At 40.7% G+C, this 17,694-nt stretch overlaps 1 protein-coding gene across 1 annotated transcript in view; it reads left to right on the plus strand.

Annotated features, from left to right (window-relative positions):
• Positions 1-17,694, plus strand: part of PRKAR2B (protein kinase cAMP-dependent type II regulatory subunit beta) — a 92,670-nt gene that overhangs the window by 55,328 nt on the left and 19,648 nt on the right. The window contains exons 3-4 of the mRNA XM_075491526.1: positions 15,240-15,292; positions 16,440-16,523. Of these exons, the coding sequence (XP_075347641.1) occupies positions 15,240-15,292; positions 16,440-16,523 (137 nt within the window). The remainder of the gene's footprint in view (positions 1-15,239; positions 15,293-16,439; positions 16,524-17,694) is intronic.

Consider the following 17,694-nt stretch of genomic DNA (forward strand, 5'->3'; position numbering starts at 1 on the left):
CAGAGCCATTTGGGTATGGAGTAGACTGGGAAGTCCAAAACAACTGTCTTGACAGTCTGAGGCTGTTTGAGGTCACATTGCCAGGTGTTCATCAATGATCTTCTTCTGCATACATTATATCAGTTTTCCTGGGTTCATCTTTAGCCAGCTTCTCTTCAAGTGCAGTATGGTTTTAAGCAGGGACTGACAAAATGGAGTTAAGTGGTAGTGACCAGCATAAAAGAGTAATACAACTTGGAATGTCCTGTGTGTGTTGATGACACCTTATCCAGCCTTTTTGCATCTTCTTATAGTATAAAACAAGAGGGAGTGAAACAGCGCTGTGGACATCTGCAAGATCCATAGATAGAAGAAGAAATAAAACTAGTTTTACAGTATGCAGGGAAAAGCTAGATTCAGTAGCTAGAAGCTAGTTTGTGCGTTCACCCATGTAGTCTCTTGAATACAGTAGTATTTAGTTCATAATGGTACCAAATGTGTATGTGTGGGAGGGGTGGAGGGTGTTTAGAAAGCTGGGAATAAAGACGTGTTTTTTTCAGTCATCAGAGTACACTGTCTGCATTTACCTTTGGCTAAGGACTTTCTGAGAAATATTAGTTCCAAGTAGTAACAGCTCGTTAGCTGAATGAGTGGAGGTTTGGGGTTGTTTTTCTTTTAGAAAAAGATTAACTAGTTCTGTGAGACCTTGATGCCTTCTTTCTTGTTCTGAGTGGTAAGTAGTCACACAGTTATGGACAACTTCTATTATTGGGGAATATGTGTGGTAATCTGTGTTCTCAGGGTGATTACAGTCCCAGTTCTTGGAAGGATAATGTTTGTAGTCCATCTTTTGGCTTGTTATAGTTGTCTGCACCCTTACAGATGTAGGTGAGCATGTAGTGATTGCTATGTTGCATGCTTGCTTTCTTACCTTAGTATGTAGTACCAGTATTATTTCATAACAGCAGTTTATATTTTGACTATGAAAAAGTAAAGCAGCATATATTATTTCATAGTTATGATTTGTCTTCTAAACTTCCTTTGGCTATCTAAAGAGAATCCTGTCAGCAAAAAGTCTTAAATGGATTTTCTAGAATTGTTGAGAAACCAGATGTTCAAAATCAACCTTTTCAAAACTTGGCAGAAATATTTTCCATAATGTTTTTTGTCTACCTGTCTTCCTGTTTTATCTGGAACCTGTTTAGTAAATTTGATTTATCATATTTCTTATATGGAGGATTATGTGAGCATGACTTACCCATTTGACCAAAGCCAACATACCGAAAATCAGCATGCTAAAATTCCAGGAGACAAGTTCCTTTAGCTTACTACTGCATTTCATTTTGCCTAACAGCCTGGGCCCAGGAGGAATGAAGATCATCTCATTACAGAGTATTTTGGTAATGTAGAATGTAGGGCACTTCTGGAAAATGGGGAAAGGGGTTCAAGCTTCCTTCCCTTGGTCCCATAGCTGTGAAAAGCAAAGGTAAATTCACTGTAGCAACCATTCTTTTAAAAGGATGACTCCGCCTCTTTTTTAAGTGCCTATCCTCAGCTTGCTATTCTGAATCCCATATGGATGCAAGGTTTTCTGTGAAGCCTGTTGAGATTGAAATTTGCACTCCCTTAGCTGCCCAAACCAAGTCCACCCCATATGTGGGAACACTGGTTTTGGCACATGCCTCTAAGGAACTCTTGTACTTACTGACTTACTTAGATGTCATTCCAAGGATTCCTAGGAGTATTCTAGATTTAGTATTATCTATACCTTCCTTATTTTGCTGGATGATCGATCATACTGCTATTGGCAGGTTTTTCACCTTGTCTTGGTCAAATCAGTTCAGTCTGCTGGCAGGACACTGAGACAAGCTTGTCAGAGCCAATAGTTTGGCTTTGTCCCTAACCTCCCTACAGTCACTCTTTGCATGAGTCTTTGGCTTGGAGGTCACCTTCTCTTGTCTGCCCTTAATCTACTTTTTTTTTTTCGTTTTCTTGAATCCTTCTATATCTTTCCATGTCCTGTCATCAGTGATTATTTTCTTTGTGCATCACTCCTAACCATTTTCTTTCCCTTACTACATCCTTCCTTTAGCTATCAAGATCTTGTGTTGGTCTTTAAAACACCAGCATATAAAATAGCCATAAATATGTGGTTCCATAAAATAATCACCTTCTTTTTGTTTCATTAGCCTTTGTAACTCTTTGCAGATCTGTAACACTAGTCCCTCTCCTTTCCCCCCTCCTCACCCCAGTCCTGTTAAATCAGGGTAGTGCTTGGCTGTTTTACCTGGTGACCTGCTGGCAGACCTGAGTTCTGCGTTCATTTTCCCCTCTTGAATTCTGTGTTTCTTATTCTTGAATTCTGTGTTTCCCCTGGGAGGCAGCTCTTATGGGCAAAGGGGTCCAGGAAGGCTGGACATTCTTTAAGGAGGAAGTCCTAAAGGCACAAGACCAGGCTGTCCCCAGGTGCCGAAAGACGAGCCGGCGGGGAAGAAGACCGGCCTGGCTGACTAGAGAGCTCTGGCTCGAACTGAGGAAAAAGAGGAGAGTCTATGACCTCTGGAAGAAGGGGCGGGCAACTCAGGAGGACTACAAAGGTGTAGCGAGGCTGTGCAGGGAGAAAACTAGAAGGGCCAAAGCTGAGTTAGAGCTCAGTCTGGCTGCTGCTATAAAAGACAACAAAAAACACTTCTTCAAATACATTAGCAGCAAAAGGAGAGGTAAGGAGAATCTCCAGCCCCTAGTAGATGGGGGAGGAAACACAGTGACCAAGGATGAGGAAAAGGCTGAGGTACTTAATGCCTTCTTTGCCTCAGTCTTTATTAGCAGGGCCGAATGTTCTATGGGTACCCAGCCCCTGGAGTTGGAAGATAGGGATGGGGACCAGACTGGAGCCCCCATTATCCAGGGGGAAATGGTGAGTGACCTGCTGCACCACTTAGACACTCACAAGTCTATGGGGCCTGATGAGATCCACCCAATAGCACTGAAGGAGCTGGCAGATGTGCTCACCAAGCCCCTTTCCATCATTTACCAGCAGTCCTGGCTAACTGGGGAAGTCCCTGCTGACTGGAGATTAGCGAATGTGACACCCATCTTCAAGAAGGGCCGGAAGGAGGACCCGGGGAACTACAGGCCTGTTAGCCTGACCTCGGTGCCGGGGAAGCTGATGGAGCAGATCATCCTGAGTGCTATCACACGGCATGTAGAGAATAACCAAGGGATCAAGCCCAGCCAGCATGGGTTCAGGAAAGGCAGGTCCTGCTTGACCAACCTGATCTCCTTCTATGACAAGGTGACCCGCCTAGTGGATGAGGGAAAGGCTGTGGATGTTGTCTATCTAGACTTCAGTAAAGCCTTCGACATGGTTTCCCACGGCATTCTCCTGGAGAAACTGGCTGCTCATGGCTTGGACGGGTGTACTCTTCGCTGGGTAAAGAACTGGCTGGACGGCCGGGCCCAAAGAGTGGTGGTGAATGGAGTTTACTCCGGTTGGCGGCCGGTCACAAGCGGTGTTCCCCAGGGCTCGGTGTTGGGGCCAGTTCTGTTTAACATCTTTATCAATGATCTGGACGAAGGGATCGAGTGCACTCTCAGTAAGTTTGCAGACGACACCAAGTTGTGTGGGAGTGTTGATCTGCTTGAGGGTAGGCAGGCTCTGCAGAGGGACCTGGACAGGCTGGATCGATGGGCTGGGGTGAATTGTATGAGGTTTAACAAGGCCAAGTGCAAGGTCCTGCAGTTGGGCCACAGCAACCCCATGCAACGCTACAGGCTTGGGGAAGAGTGGCTGGAAAGCTGCCTGGCAGAGAAGGACCTGGGGGTGTTGGTTGACAGCCACCTGAATATGAGCCAGCAGTGTGCCCAGGCGGCCAAGAAGGCCAATGGCATCCTGGCCTGCATCAAAAATAGCGTGGCCAGCAGGAGTAGGGAAGTGATTGTGCCCCTGTACTCGGCACTGGTGAGGCCACACCTCGAATAATGTGTTCAGTTTTGGGCCCCCCACTACAAGAGGGATATTGAGGTACTGGAGCGTGTCCAGAGAAGGGCAACGAAGCTGGTGAAGGGTCTGGAGCAGAAGTCTTATGAGGAGCGGCTGAGGGAACTGGGACTGTTTAGCCTGGAGAAAAGGAGGCTGAGGGGAGACCTCATCGCTCTCTACAACTACCTGAAAGGAGGTTGTAGAGAGGTGGGGGTCGGTCTCTTCTCCCAGGTAACAAGTGATAGGACAAGAGGAAATGGCCTCAGGTTGCGCCAGGGGAGGTTTAGACTGGATATTAGGAAATTTTTCTTCACCGAGAGGGTTATCAAGCATTGGAACAGACTGCCCAGGGAAGTGGTTGAGTCGCCATCCCTGGAGGTATTTAAAGGACGTTTGGATGAGGTACTTAGAGACATGGTGTAGTGGTGGTTTTTGGCAGTGTTAGGTTTATGGTTGGACTCGATGATCTTAAAGGTCTTTTCCAACCTATATGATTCTGTGATTCTGTGATTCTGTAAAAAATGTGCATACACATTCTATGAGTGGAAAACTAGGGAATAATCCATTATGCTTTTTTGGTTCTACTGCTACTTTTCCAAGTGCTCCTTTACACAGCATAGACACTCTCCCTCCTCCAGTATGTTAGAGTGCCTTGGAGAAGAATGTCTTTCACCTCTTCCCCTTCTGTACATCCTTACTTACCTTATTGTGGTGGGTGGCTGGATGCCAGGTGCCCACCGAGCCGCTCTCTTACTCCCCCTACTCAACTGGACAGGGGAGAGAAAATATAATGGAAGGCTCGTGGGTTGAGATAAGGACAGGGAGAGATCACTCAACAAATACCATCACAGGCAAAATGGACTCGACTCAGGGAAATGAGTTTAATTTATTACCAATCAAATCAGAGTATGGTAATAAGAAATTAAAATAAATGTTAAAACACCTTCTCCCTACCTCTCCCTTCTTCCTGGGCTCAAATTCACTCCTGATTTCTCTACCTCCTCCCTGCCAGCGGCGCAGGGGAATGGGGAATGGGGGTTGCCGTCAGTTCATCACACGTTGTTTCTGCTGCTCCTTCCTCCTCAGGGCGAGGACTCCTCACACTCTTCCCCTGCTCCAGCGTGGGTTCTCTCCCATGAGAGACAGTCCTCCATGATATTCTCCAATGTGGGTCCTTCCCACAGGCTGCAGTTCTTCACGAACTGCTCCAGTGTGGGTCCTTTCCACGTGTCCTTTCCACAGGGTGCAGTCCTTCAGGAACAGACTGCTGCAGCGTGGGTCCCCCACGGGGTCACAAGTCCTGCCAGCAAACCTGCTCCAGCGTGGGCTCCTCTCTCCACGGGTCCACAGGTCCTACCAGGAGCCTGCTCCAGCGTGGGCTTCTCATGGGGTCACAGCCTCCTTTGGGCATCCACCTGCTCCGGTGTGGGGTCCTCCATGGGCTGCAGGTGGATATCTGCTCCACCATGGACCCCCTGGGCTGCAGGGGGACAGCCTGCCTCACCCTGGTCTTCACCACAGCTGCAGGGGAATCTCTGCTCCGATGCCTGGAGCACCTCCTCCCCCTCCTTCTTCACTGACCTTGGTGTCTGCAGAGCTGTTCCTCTCACATATTCTTACTCCTCTCTCCAAGCTGCTGTTGCACAGCAGTTTTTTCCCCTTCTTAAATATGTTATCACAGAGGCGCTACCACCATTGCTGATGGGCTTGGACTTGACCAGCAGTGGGCCCGTCTTGGAGCCGGCTGGCGTTGGCTCTATTGGACATAGGGGAAGCTTCTGGCATCTTCTCACAGAAGCCACCCCTGTAGCCCCCCCGCTGCCAAAACCTTGCCACACAAACCCAATACACTTATTTTAGCATTTTCCTTTTTTGAAAATAATTCCTAGTTCTTTCTACCCACTCTGTCCTATGTCCAACTGATTCTTACATCTCACCTTCAATGTCTTCTCATAACTCCAAAATTAGAGTACTTCCTTTTCTGGCATTTGTCTCTACTTGTATTTTTCTCCCATTTCTATTTTTATTGGTTCTGTTGTATTAATAGTTTCATGTTTTATTCTGCTAGGTTGGTAAATTCAGTGGTTTCTTTCTGCACACATCTTTCGTATTTAACCCATCATTAAAAATTATTATTTTTAATAATTAGCCCCAAATACACATATTTCATTTAACAACCAAAACTAATGCCTCCTTTTCAGATATTTTGCAAGATTGAGGGCAAGACATGAGTGGACAAACCAAAGGAGAGCTTAAAAGAGATTAATGGGTAATGAATTCATTTGAATGTCTATTTCGGTTTCCTCTTTAGGGTATTCAATATATGTAATTTTGCCATTGAGTTTGAAAAATTTGGCTACGGTAGTTTTTCAGGAAGTGGCTCAGTATGCTATTGAGCACTTTAATGTGTTGTCAAATGTATTAGAACTCATCTAAATAGTTTCTTGTTGAAGTTTACATAGTTCAGTAAAAATCAACAGCAACTATTTTATCATTTTTGGCTCTATTGTATGAAAGCTGACATGATGTACAGTATAAATTACAAAAACTGTCACACTGGACAGATAATTCATTTTGGGTAAAAACAAGCTGCTGTTGTGGTTTACTGCATTGTATATAGTTTCCTTAAACTGTACTGCTATGTTATTAGTTTAAAAATGCAAATATGTACATCAGGATGTAGGCTCTGGAGATGAACAGTTGTAGCTTCAGTTTTTAAACTGTTTGTAGCAAATCAGGTTTCAAAGCTGCTTAGTTTTTGAAATGTATTTAGAATCCTGAAAAATATTTTGATGTAAAATGATATTAAATCTGATTGTATAAAGCACATACAAAATAGGCAAGAAGATTAGGTTGCATTGTTCAGAATATGTTTTCTTAATAGCTGCAATTTATATTTGCTCACTTGCTATGTAATGGATGTTTTCTAGTGGGAAAATAATGTACACTCTCTGAGACCTTCTTGATGCTGACTTTTAAATAAGAAAAAAAATCTGTAGTTGATGGGTATGAAGTACTAAATATGGGAGGAAGAGCTGGGTGCAGTTCTGTTTTTATCCTGTAGTATTAGCAAATACAAAGTTGAAATGTATGCAAAAAGCTCCATGTCTGCTCAGACTCCATCAAATATTTATGCATATTTCAGATATGTCCCAAATAACATACTGTAGCATTGTGAACTGCTTGGACTCGTATGAGAATGGGAACAGAAGGTTATACAAGTCAACATCAGAGTACAGTATGTTGCTATATCTTATGCTACTCCATATGCTATATTGGGAAAGCTTATAGAGTAAGTAGTATAGAGTACTACAGTACATGGTATATACTGGCAAACTCTTCTAGTGGAAGTGCATCTTACTTTTGTAATGATTTTATTGTTTAATAACTACCTGCAGGGTTCTGGACACTGTAATGTGTGTTTGTGCTGGTTTTCACTAGCCAGACAGATGAAATAGAGCACTTCCTGAGAAGCCAAGCAAAACTGTCTCCTACCATCAGCCAGAAGCCTGGTGGTTTTTTTAGCTCCATCTTGACAAATAACACAATTATGGAAAGAACTGAAATAGGACTAGAAAGAGGACTAACTACTATGTAGGTCCTTAGGGAAATTATGTTAAAGCCCCTTTCTGGTTCCCTATTTAAAAATAGGGAAGTCTTTTCAGCTACTTGTGGTGAAGTTCAAACATACTGTTTCTGTGGAGGAGCCTATTTAGTGCTTCAAACCCCTATGATTTCAGGGAAGAGCGTGCATCTTTGACCCAGCGATGAGCGTGCTAGCTGTGAGGCAGAGTGCTTTGGCCTCTGGAGTAAAGGAAGGAACTGCGGTGTAACACGTTGCAATTTTCACTGTCGTATACTAAATAATATTAAGGAACTTGTGCAAAAGTGCCCAAACATGAATAACTCAACTGGGATGAAGTTACCCAAAAATGTCTTGTGTGGGCCATCATGTTTCTTCAAATGGGCTTTGATAGTGTTCAGTACAATCTTGATGAAATCCCTGCTTCGGTGTGAGGATTGGTGAAATATGAATAAACCCCATGTGGGCTTTTGAACGGAGAATCCTTGGGAGGTTCTATGACTCACTATTGGCATGGACCTCATTCAAGATGCTACGTGTTATATTAGGCACTTCATGTTATTTAGAAATGCTGGAGGAAATATCTTGAAGTTTGACTAATTAGAAATAGCATTGGTAGCAGATGGACAAGAGAAAATACTGTAGGAAAGTGGATGGTGAGAGTCTCTGATTCTTTGCAAGCATGTAGTGCAGGCTGAGCAAGGTCTTCCAGCTCTGGCAAAAGGTTTTGCTACTGAGCTGCGTAGCTGAGCACAAACCTGGTATTTAGTATGTGTTCATGACTATCAGGCAGTCTTTGGAGAATTTCAGTCTATACACTGAAAGCAAGAGTAGATAACTGTCCTTCATGTGCAGCCAATCTTGAAACAGACTGTCTTGGCAGTGCTGCCAAGACTCCAATTCAGTCAGTCCCTGCCTAATGAACTGAAGGCCACCTTCCTGATAATTAAGGGGAAACAAGCTGCCTGGATTTTATCCAGCTTTGGATTTTTAGGCTGGTGTCCTGAGCACTTAGTGATTTGTGTTAGGTAGTGGACCACTCAAAAGTCGTTACCCCATAAATCTGGTAGATTGGAGGGGAATTTCTTCAATTTTTGGTTTGTTGCATGTGAGGAAATCTCAAGAACATTCCTGTCTCTGTGATTGCCAGACCTTTTTTCTGAGCATACGTACTTTTATTCCAGTTTGGATAGCATTTGTAATGTAAATGCTCTATGTCTAAAATAGTAATAACACAGAATTGCAAGGTATCAGGCATTCTGTGTATTAATTTGCCTAATTATGCCTAGATAAAGTTTCAGTTTAGTGACCTTATCAGGCGTAGGTGTCTCACAGATGCCTTCTTTTTGACAGTATCATGGGAAATGATAGCCCCAGTGATCATGCTTTGTTCCAAATTAGCTTACATTTAAAGTAAACCTAACTACTTGAAATAGTTTCAGGGGTTTGCGCAAATGGTGGATCAGCAGCAGAGCGAGTTGGTATTACCTTATTATATCATGTGTGGAATCAGATAAAATTTATCTCATCTCACCTCATAGTGCACTCAGAGGAGAAAGTTGATCGCCTTTCTCTGGGTTGTTCTTCAGTCCTTATGTTTACTTACACCTCTTCAATCTCATCTTCCATGTGGTCCAGTCAAAACCAGGTCTAGAAATAATATGGTACGTGATAGTTGCAAGCATCAGACACTGTGACCAGTTATTTTTCATTGCTACCATTGCACAGGGTTGCTTTTGTTTAAATCAAAACTACTTATGAAATTGGGATTTTGGCATGCAGGGCTCTCTTGCTAGTTCCTCCTGCAGTGTTAGGAACTGGTGAGATGTTAAAGAATGGGTTTCTGTGTCACGAGCTTTGGAGGTCCAGTAGTATTTGCAGTCTAGTTTGGAACTACTGCCTGCCATGCAAGGAGTCTCTGTGCACCATGTTTCTAATCTTTGTTTAGTAGATGAAGAGAAGTACGTCCTGACAAAATGGAAAAAAAAACTCACACTGCCATTAAGTGACCTTAGCAATTTTTGTATGGCTAAACCAGGGAACTGACATTCTTGCTGTATGAGGGGATGGGCATAGCTGTTGTAGTTAGGGATGTTTGTAGGGATGTATGGCATGCTGGCCTAGCTACAGTGGCTAGAGACGGTCTGTTGTCATGCTCCAGCCTGATAGTCATGTTTGCAAAACTGTAGCATTGATTTGCTCTGAATGGGGTGAAGAAATATTTCCACAGCTCTTTTTCTCTTGTAAAATTCTTTGTAATACGCTTTATGACTCAGGGGTTCTGCGCTTTGGAAAGGGTACACACATATTGATTGTTTTTCCTGCCATGTTTTGAGTATAATACATTATTTTATGATTATATATGAATTTTCATTCATTTCATTATTGATAGCTTCTTATTTCCTCATACATCAAGGGAATAGATAGAGCACGACTAACATTTTTTGTGATCTTACGATTACTAACTTAATTTTCATTTTAGAATTCATTCATATCTGAAGTGACTGTATTTCTGGTTTTGAATATAAAACACATTTACTAGCTGAAAACCAGCAAATTGACTTTACTGGGAGTGATGAGTTAGAGATTATAAAAGCTTACCTCTTCTTGCTGACAAAGCAATCGATCTAGAGTTGTGTGCATTTTTCAGTGCATTTTATTTTATTTTATTTTTCAGTGCATGTATATTTTAATAATGCACTGCCTTTTGACAGTTCAGATTTTTCCTAAAAATACTTTGCGTTGATGTATTTGGGCTTGTTTGTGTTTGTGTCCATCTTGGGGAATTATATGTGAAACATAACCCTTAGTTGGAAAAACTGAAGAAAAATAGTTTTACTTAGTTGAGCTTAGCAACCAATGGAGATATATGTACAGTGTTTGTATCACTATTTTTTAATGACATAATTATGCATGGGATGAAATAGGTCCCTAAGAACGGTATTAGGACTGCTTTTTGAGCAATGATGTGAGTATTGCATTCAGCAGTGACACGTAGCAAAATGTGGCAGGGCATTTGCGCATGATGAAGTCACCATGTACCGTGTACCGTTGGGAGTGTGGAATGAGCTGGAGAGGTACAAAAATAATATACGGAATACCATGAGTATTGCAGCCACCAGCAGTGGAATGGTTCAGAATAATTGATGTCTGTGGTGCCAGTCAAGCCTTAGACAAAAGAGATGGGGACCACAGACTGTCTCCCTGGAATATACGAAATGAAGGTGTGCTATTGCATGAGCAACCTGTCATCATCACCAGATGATGAATTTCTTTGTTTTCCAAGAAATATGGACTTAAATGGAGAAGTGAGGGAACCAGTCTTGCAGCTTGTTATAACTAACAGGACTCATCTCAAGGGGGATAGAATTTATCTCAGACAATTAGTCACATCTTAATTAATCTCATCTTAATCTGGACATGTAATACAGGCCAGATGAATCACTTTGTAAATGTGCCAGTTTCTCTCTATTGACTGTAATTGGAATCCAGATGACTTCTGCAGATGTGGATGTCTACATAAGAGGCATCTCATTTAGTTTTAGATGTTTTATGTCATTGGGATTCTCATGTGCCAAATCCTAATATTCATGTCATGAAATTCAGTGGACCGTAGTAATGTCAGAGACCATATTTCAAGAACAGAAGTAAAACGTATCAAGATTTTCCATGAGACTTCTGGTGGTATGGACTTAGAAATTAATATGTTACTAGACTATAAAGTCTGTAAGACAGGCTACTGAAATAAGCAATGAAGGAAAGGAAATTCGTATTTAAAACCGCAGAGCCACAGCATTGGTATAATCTTTAAGTTGCGACCCAAATGAAAGATGCATCCTTGATTATGGCAAAAAGATAAGCCAAGGCAAAATAAGTACAGAATTGTAACAAGAAGAGTAAGTTTCTCATTACAGATGATAAGAATAAATCATTTTAAAATTTGGGCAGACGGGCACTAGCCAGGAGAAACTGCAGTTCTTACATATATTGTCCGTAATCAGTGATAAAGAAGAAATATTTAATGAAGGTACCTGCTGATAATAGTTAATGAGACTGACTGAAATGAGCTTCTAGCAGAGAAGAATGAAGTTAGAGCAGAGACACTAGATGACACAGAAGACCTCAGGAACATACTCTCTTTCTGGACTGATCCTGCTTCAAGCTATGTGAAAGGGACTGATAAGATGATTCAGGATAGGCATGGATGAGGCTAAGTTCAGTTTCTTTTGTGTGGTCTGGAAGACTGTTAAACGTTCATTGAGGCTCTCTGAGACCTGTCAATTCTGGGATAACAACATCAAAGCTATTAAATTAAATTCCTGGTTTGTGTATTTTTTTTCATGTAGAGGTCTTATCGGAGGTAAGGACAGGATGTAACTGTACCTCGGGTTGAGACAGGCTATTCATACACCCAGCAGCACACTGTACTGTAATACAGATTTGTTGACTCCCATGTACACATACATGCACTAGGGCACAGAGGCTGATACAGCTGAAACAAAGTAGTGATTTACATTATGATGGGTTATGGTGCTTACTTGGCATGTTATTATTGTTGCTGTTTAAATAAAATCCCCTAAAGTTTATTTCAGACCAGACTGAAGTAACTATAGTACCATAAAACAGTAGGAACATTTTGTTTATGTAGAGGTAAAATATTATAGTTGTTCAACAGATTGCAGACTTCCTTTTGTGGGCATTTGTAATTATTTGGGACCAAATCCAGTTCCCAGTAAACTTCGTAGGAATCTTTCAGTCAGTTCCAGAGGGACTTGTATCAAATTTCTTTAAGTTGCTGAAGATGCCAAGTTTTACAAAGTTGACATTTTAGTGTTTGCTGGCTGCCTGATACGGTGAGGACGAAGACTTCCTTCGGGACTCTGCATAGTATGTGCAATGGTGTGCTTTGCCATGAAATTGTCTTAATTGGATGGGGTAATGAGGAGGTTAATGGGTCTACCTGGTCACTACTTTAGAATTTCTTTGTATAATGATATCAGAAATATGTGGAATAAACAAGAGGACCTGAAATCTTAATCCATGAGCAAGAGTGACTGAACTAGTGTAGCAAAGACACAGTGGGAGGACAGGGAGGAGGAAGAGGCTGTTGCTGTTGTGTATCAGGTTCAGACACTTGTGCTGTGACCCAGCTGTAGAGGGAGTTGGACATACTGGTGCTCTATGAGTAATACTAAAAAGGAAAAAGCTCATGGGCTCCATCGTTATGCAGGCATTGCACAGACCACCAAACAGATCAGGTAAGTGGGGATTTTCATTGGCAGGGTACAGCGGATGGTGATGACGGGAGATTTTAATTAATCAGTCATCTGTTGGAAACCAATGAAGGAGAATACCACCTGCCCAACATGTTTTACAATGCACTTACAACCAAATTTTGAGACGGTGGGAAAAGCAATCAAAGGGGAAGCTATTCTATTTGATGCCAACTCTAAGGGAGAAACTGTTCAAGAATAGGGAGAGAAAAGGCAGCTTCAGTGAGAATTACCCTGGGATGACAGAACTCTCAGATTTCAGGAAGGGAAAGACTTTGAGTAAAAGAATCAGAACAACAGGTTTCAAGGGCATATGGAGGACTGTGGGCATAATCTCTTTGGAAAGGAATCTGGAGAAGTTAAAGGAATTGGTTGTTCCTCAAAGAAAAAATATAAAGAGAAAAAATGCAAATTGAGGCAGCACAGGAGAAGGACAAAAAGGTTAGTGAAATAAATCTGTCCAAAATATAAGCACCTCATTTATATCAAGTACAAGAAGGAACCATGTAGAAAATTAAAACTAGTTTGGATGATTCAGAACAAGTGCAAAAGAACAGCAAAAGATGTAGAGAAAAAAAAATAATCAATGAAGCCAAGGCCAAAAATTGTGAACAAGAAAAGACTGTGTACAAGAAGGAACATGAGGAGTAACAGAAATTGTTCTGGAAGTATATTTCTGGTAAGAGCATGTTCCAGGAAAGTGTTGCTCTACTGCTTAACAGAAGCACATCAGTCTTCACTAGTGGTATTAAGAGTATGTGGAAAACTCAGCCTAGAATAGAGAAAGGACAAATCAGGGAGTACTTAATGTGTTAGGTGTTCCCAGGTTAGCTGTGCCTGAGACACGCTATACTTGGAAACTGGAAGAATCGGCTATATCAGTCTCAGCCCTGTTAGCAAGTACCATTGAGAATCTGAAGAAGAAAAATGAGAGAGTGTAAAAAACCAGAAAACTAGAAAAACGGATCCTTAAAAGGGTGGGGGAGCTACAGAGGGAAGAGGTTTATCACAGATTTACAGATGATTTTTGTTCCTAGAGAAATTACAGACAAATATTCAAACATTTTGTAAGTACCTGGAAGAAAGCAATAAACGGCAATCAGCATGGGTTTGTTGGAACTATCTAATTACCCTATAAAGAGAGATTAAAACTTGTGGATAAAAGAAAAGGCGCAGATGTCCTACATTTTCACTTTAAGAAACTTCTGAATGCTATCTCACAAGACTCCCCTATAAACAAGCTAGGGAACATCAAGCAGCGTCTTAATGCAACTTGCATGGGATATAGCTGCAAAACTGGTTGGATAAGGTAACCCCCAAGCAGCTACTGCTGTTTCACTGCCATGTGTGTATTCCCTGAGAGTTTATTTTAGACGCTACTCTGTTTTTTCAGTAATAATCTGGATTATGTATTAGAGAGTATGCTTATTAAATTTGCAGTTGTCACAAAGTTGAGAGTGGATTGGAAGGATGCCGGAGAACAGGATTAGAACTGAAAATGACCTTGACACATTGGAGAAATGGCTTGGGGAATAAGGTAATATTTAATAGGTGTAAGTGCACGGTACTACACTTGGGCAGAATAGCCATATACGGGACACAGGATAGCTGGTTAAGCAGTGGGTTTTGAAAACGATGTGTAAGTCATGAATATTACATGAGTAAACATAATCAAGCTGTTGTGAAAAAGGTATGTATGGATGAAAAAGACACATAGTCTGCAAAATGTATGGAGTAATTAATCTGTTGTACTCAGTACTCTGCTCAGCTCAAATACAGGGTCCAGTTTTGAGCATCACACTTCAATAAAGATAAGGCTAATTGGGGGAAGTTCAGAGAATGGCAATGAGGATAGTTAGAGTGCTGAAAAACATGACTTGTAGGGAAAAAATTGAAGAACCAGAATTATATACCCTAAAAAGTAAAAGATAGGTAGGAGAGAAAAGTTTTCAAATATGCAAAAAAACCCCACCCACCAAACATCCCCAACCCCCCCCCCCCCCCCAACCCAAAACCCCAAACCACCTTGAACTTACACAGATGAAGGGAATGATCTGAACTCTGCATCCAGCACGGATAGCTTAAATTCTAACACAAAAGAATTAGTTTAGACATCAGAAAAAAAATTCTGATGGTAAGGTAAGATCACTTAGAACAGGTTACGTGAGAAATTTATCAGTATATTAGAGGTCTTTTAAAACACAGAAAACATGTCCAAAAATGATACAAGTGTAGCTTTGTTTCACAGGCAGTTTGGAGATGACCTGCTATGGACCCTATCAGCAGTATCTTCTGTGATTTTCTATTGAGTGTGTTACATTACTGCATATTATTACTGTGCCATACATTGCATTTTCTGTTCTGTAAATCTTGTGAAACATTATTGTACTTTGAATTAAGATTATACTTTTTTGTATTTCAGTGTGTGCAGAAGCTTACAATCCTGATGAGGAAGAGGATGACACAGAATCTAGGGTATTTAATGCTTTGAGTCAAATACTTATTTTTTCAATCTCAGGCATTTAATTTAGGAAGAAAAATGTAACCAGCATTACCATTCCTTTCCAAAAGCATCCTTATTATAATATACTTTAATAATCTCTCAGGTTTTCATGTTAAAGGAACATTTAAAAATTCTCTGTAATAGTCACCCATGTAAGAGCTGATGTGAGTATTATTCTAAATTAGCACACCTTTGATACATGGTCTGTTAAGGAAACATTTTTGTGCAATTATATTTGCTCAGAAAGTGCCTGCTCCTAAAAGTACTTATTTGGTGTCCTCATAATCTTGCAGTCATTTCCTTAATATCCTAGTATTTTTCATAAGGCAGAAAAAAGGTAAATTATAAAATCGCTAAGATTTTCAGATGTACAATGCAATAACTAATGAACGATATTATTTCTTTTACTTATGTCACCCTTCTAAAGGCATTTACTTAGCTTTTAATATGAAATAGCATAAGTATGACTTTTAAGAGAAGTTTAAATGTTTATAGTCTACCTAATTTCTGGCTTGTAAAACTGTCAAAAGGTTATCCTATAGTATCACAGCTTTGAAACCTAGCATACCTTTTTAAGCATATGAGTAGAATGAACAACTTGATTGATACTCACATTAACCAGACATCAGTAGTTTAGTAAATCTCTGGCTCACTCAGATAGTGTCAAGTCTGCTGTTTACTCTGTGAAACTTCTAGTATAAATTTAAAACAAATGCTTTCAGAAAATATTCTTTGGGAAGTAGTCATGGCAAATGACTAAATGTAACAGTGGTGCTTTTTATAAAACATGCATGTTCCAAATATAATTAGAGAGTAGTAGAGTAATGTTTATGCAGCAATAGCGGAGATAAAGGTATCCAGAATGGCTTGCAGAAATTAACTGGATTCTACAAATGTAAAGATCTTGTTAGCTTAAATACAGCAGTGCTTCATTTGCTAATGCTATGGTGATATAATTTTATCATTGAGTGTTTATTCAAATCCTGAAGGTTTTGAAATGAAAGTGTTATGAAGCATTGCCAAAATATTGTGTAAAATGCTTAGCTGAATTAGCTCAGTCCTTCAGCTAGTGCTGCTATATGATAACCACTTTAAAGGTTTTTCCATTATATCCCTCAGATTATTCACCCTAAAACAGATGATCAAAGAAATAGACTGCAGGAGGCGTGCAAGGACATTCTTCTTTTTAAGAACCTAGATCCGGTAAGAGATTCCTTGTAATGAACAACATTTAGCAGTGCTGCTAAGAATTAATGCTCTTGAACTTTTGAACAGAAGTTCACAGATTTGACTTTCGTAAGCTCTTATGTATGCTTTCTCGACCATTTAATAAACTCCAGAAATGCCATTTTTATAACTGATACATCATATATGTAGAGCCTTTTGTTTACCACCATGAATGATAGTCTTGAACTACATTAATATGAATGTATACATTAATATGATTGTAAAGCATTGTATTTTCTTACTTTTTTATTCTAAATCTTCTTGCTGTACATTGATCTATATAAACTCATCAGTTAACTGGAACGTTTAAGTTGTTTCTACTAGTTACTTTTTATCATCCAACAGTGTGCAGAGTGCTCCATCAAAACCTAAAATTCCCCTCAAAGCCTACAGTTTAGCTATAGATGTAGTTGAACAAGAAAGTTATGAAATAGAGGGAAAGAGAAAGGCAATAGCAAGGTGTTTGCATTATTATTTCACTTAATACAGATACTGTAAAAATGCTATAGATAATTTTCTTCTGTGCACATAATTTCCTTCTCTTGCCTATAAAAACAATTATGGGCTTTTAAGAAAGCTTAAATGCAGTGAATGAGTGATCTGGATCAGACAAAGGTGATAATGCTACAAAAAAGCACAGGGTTGTTTAAGGGAAAAGGCGAGTGTATCAATCAAAACATGCATACTGAGGTTGGGATGACTCACAGCACCCCAAATGCTTTCTCAAGAGAATTGATTCAGTGCTGTCAGGGGAGGGAGCATGGGGGAAAGGAAAATAATTATGTAGAGTTCTAAGCATGAGAATAAAAAGTTTTAAGTTTGATTCAAGAGGGAGCTAATGGAAAGACCAGCCTGCAGCTCTGTTTGGAAGTCAGGTGCTGTTAATTCGTGTTGCATGTTTCCAGCTCCTGCTTTTGTCTGCACAAAGGCTGAGCCCTGACCCTGGGTACCTGTTCCCAGAGAGGCCCTGAGGAGCAGTGAGCCACAGACCCCCAGCTTTGGAGAACTCTGGAGTTAGAGCTATAGAAGGGCATCAAAAGTCTCAATGTAGGTGCTAATACGTGTGCATTCTTGGGACACTAGGGATCCTGACACGGAAGATTTCCTAACTCCCTCCCTCATGCTGTCTGTTTAATGGGTAGTTAAT

Source organism: Mycteria americana, chromosome 1 (assembly GCF_035582795.1).
Source record: "Mycteria americana isolate JAX WOST 10 ecotype Jacksonville Zoo and Gardens chromosome 1, USCA_MyAme_1.0, whole genome shotgun sequence".
Taxonomy (NCBI): Eukaryota; Metazoa; Chordata; class Aves; order Ciconiiformes; family Ciconiidae; genus Mycteria; species Mycteria americana.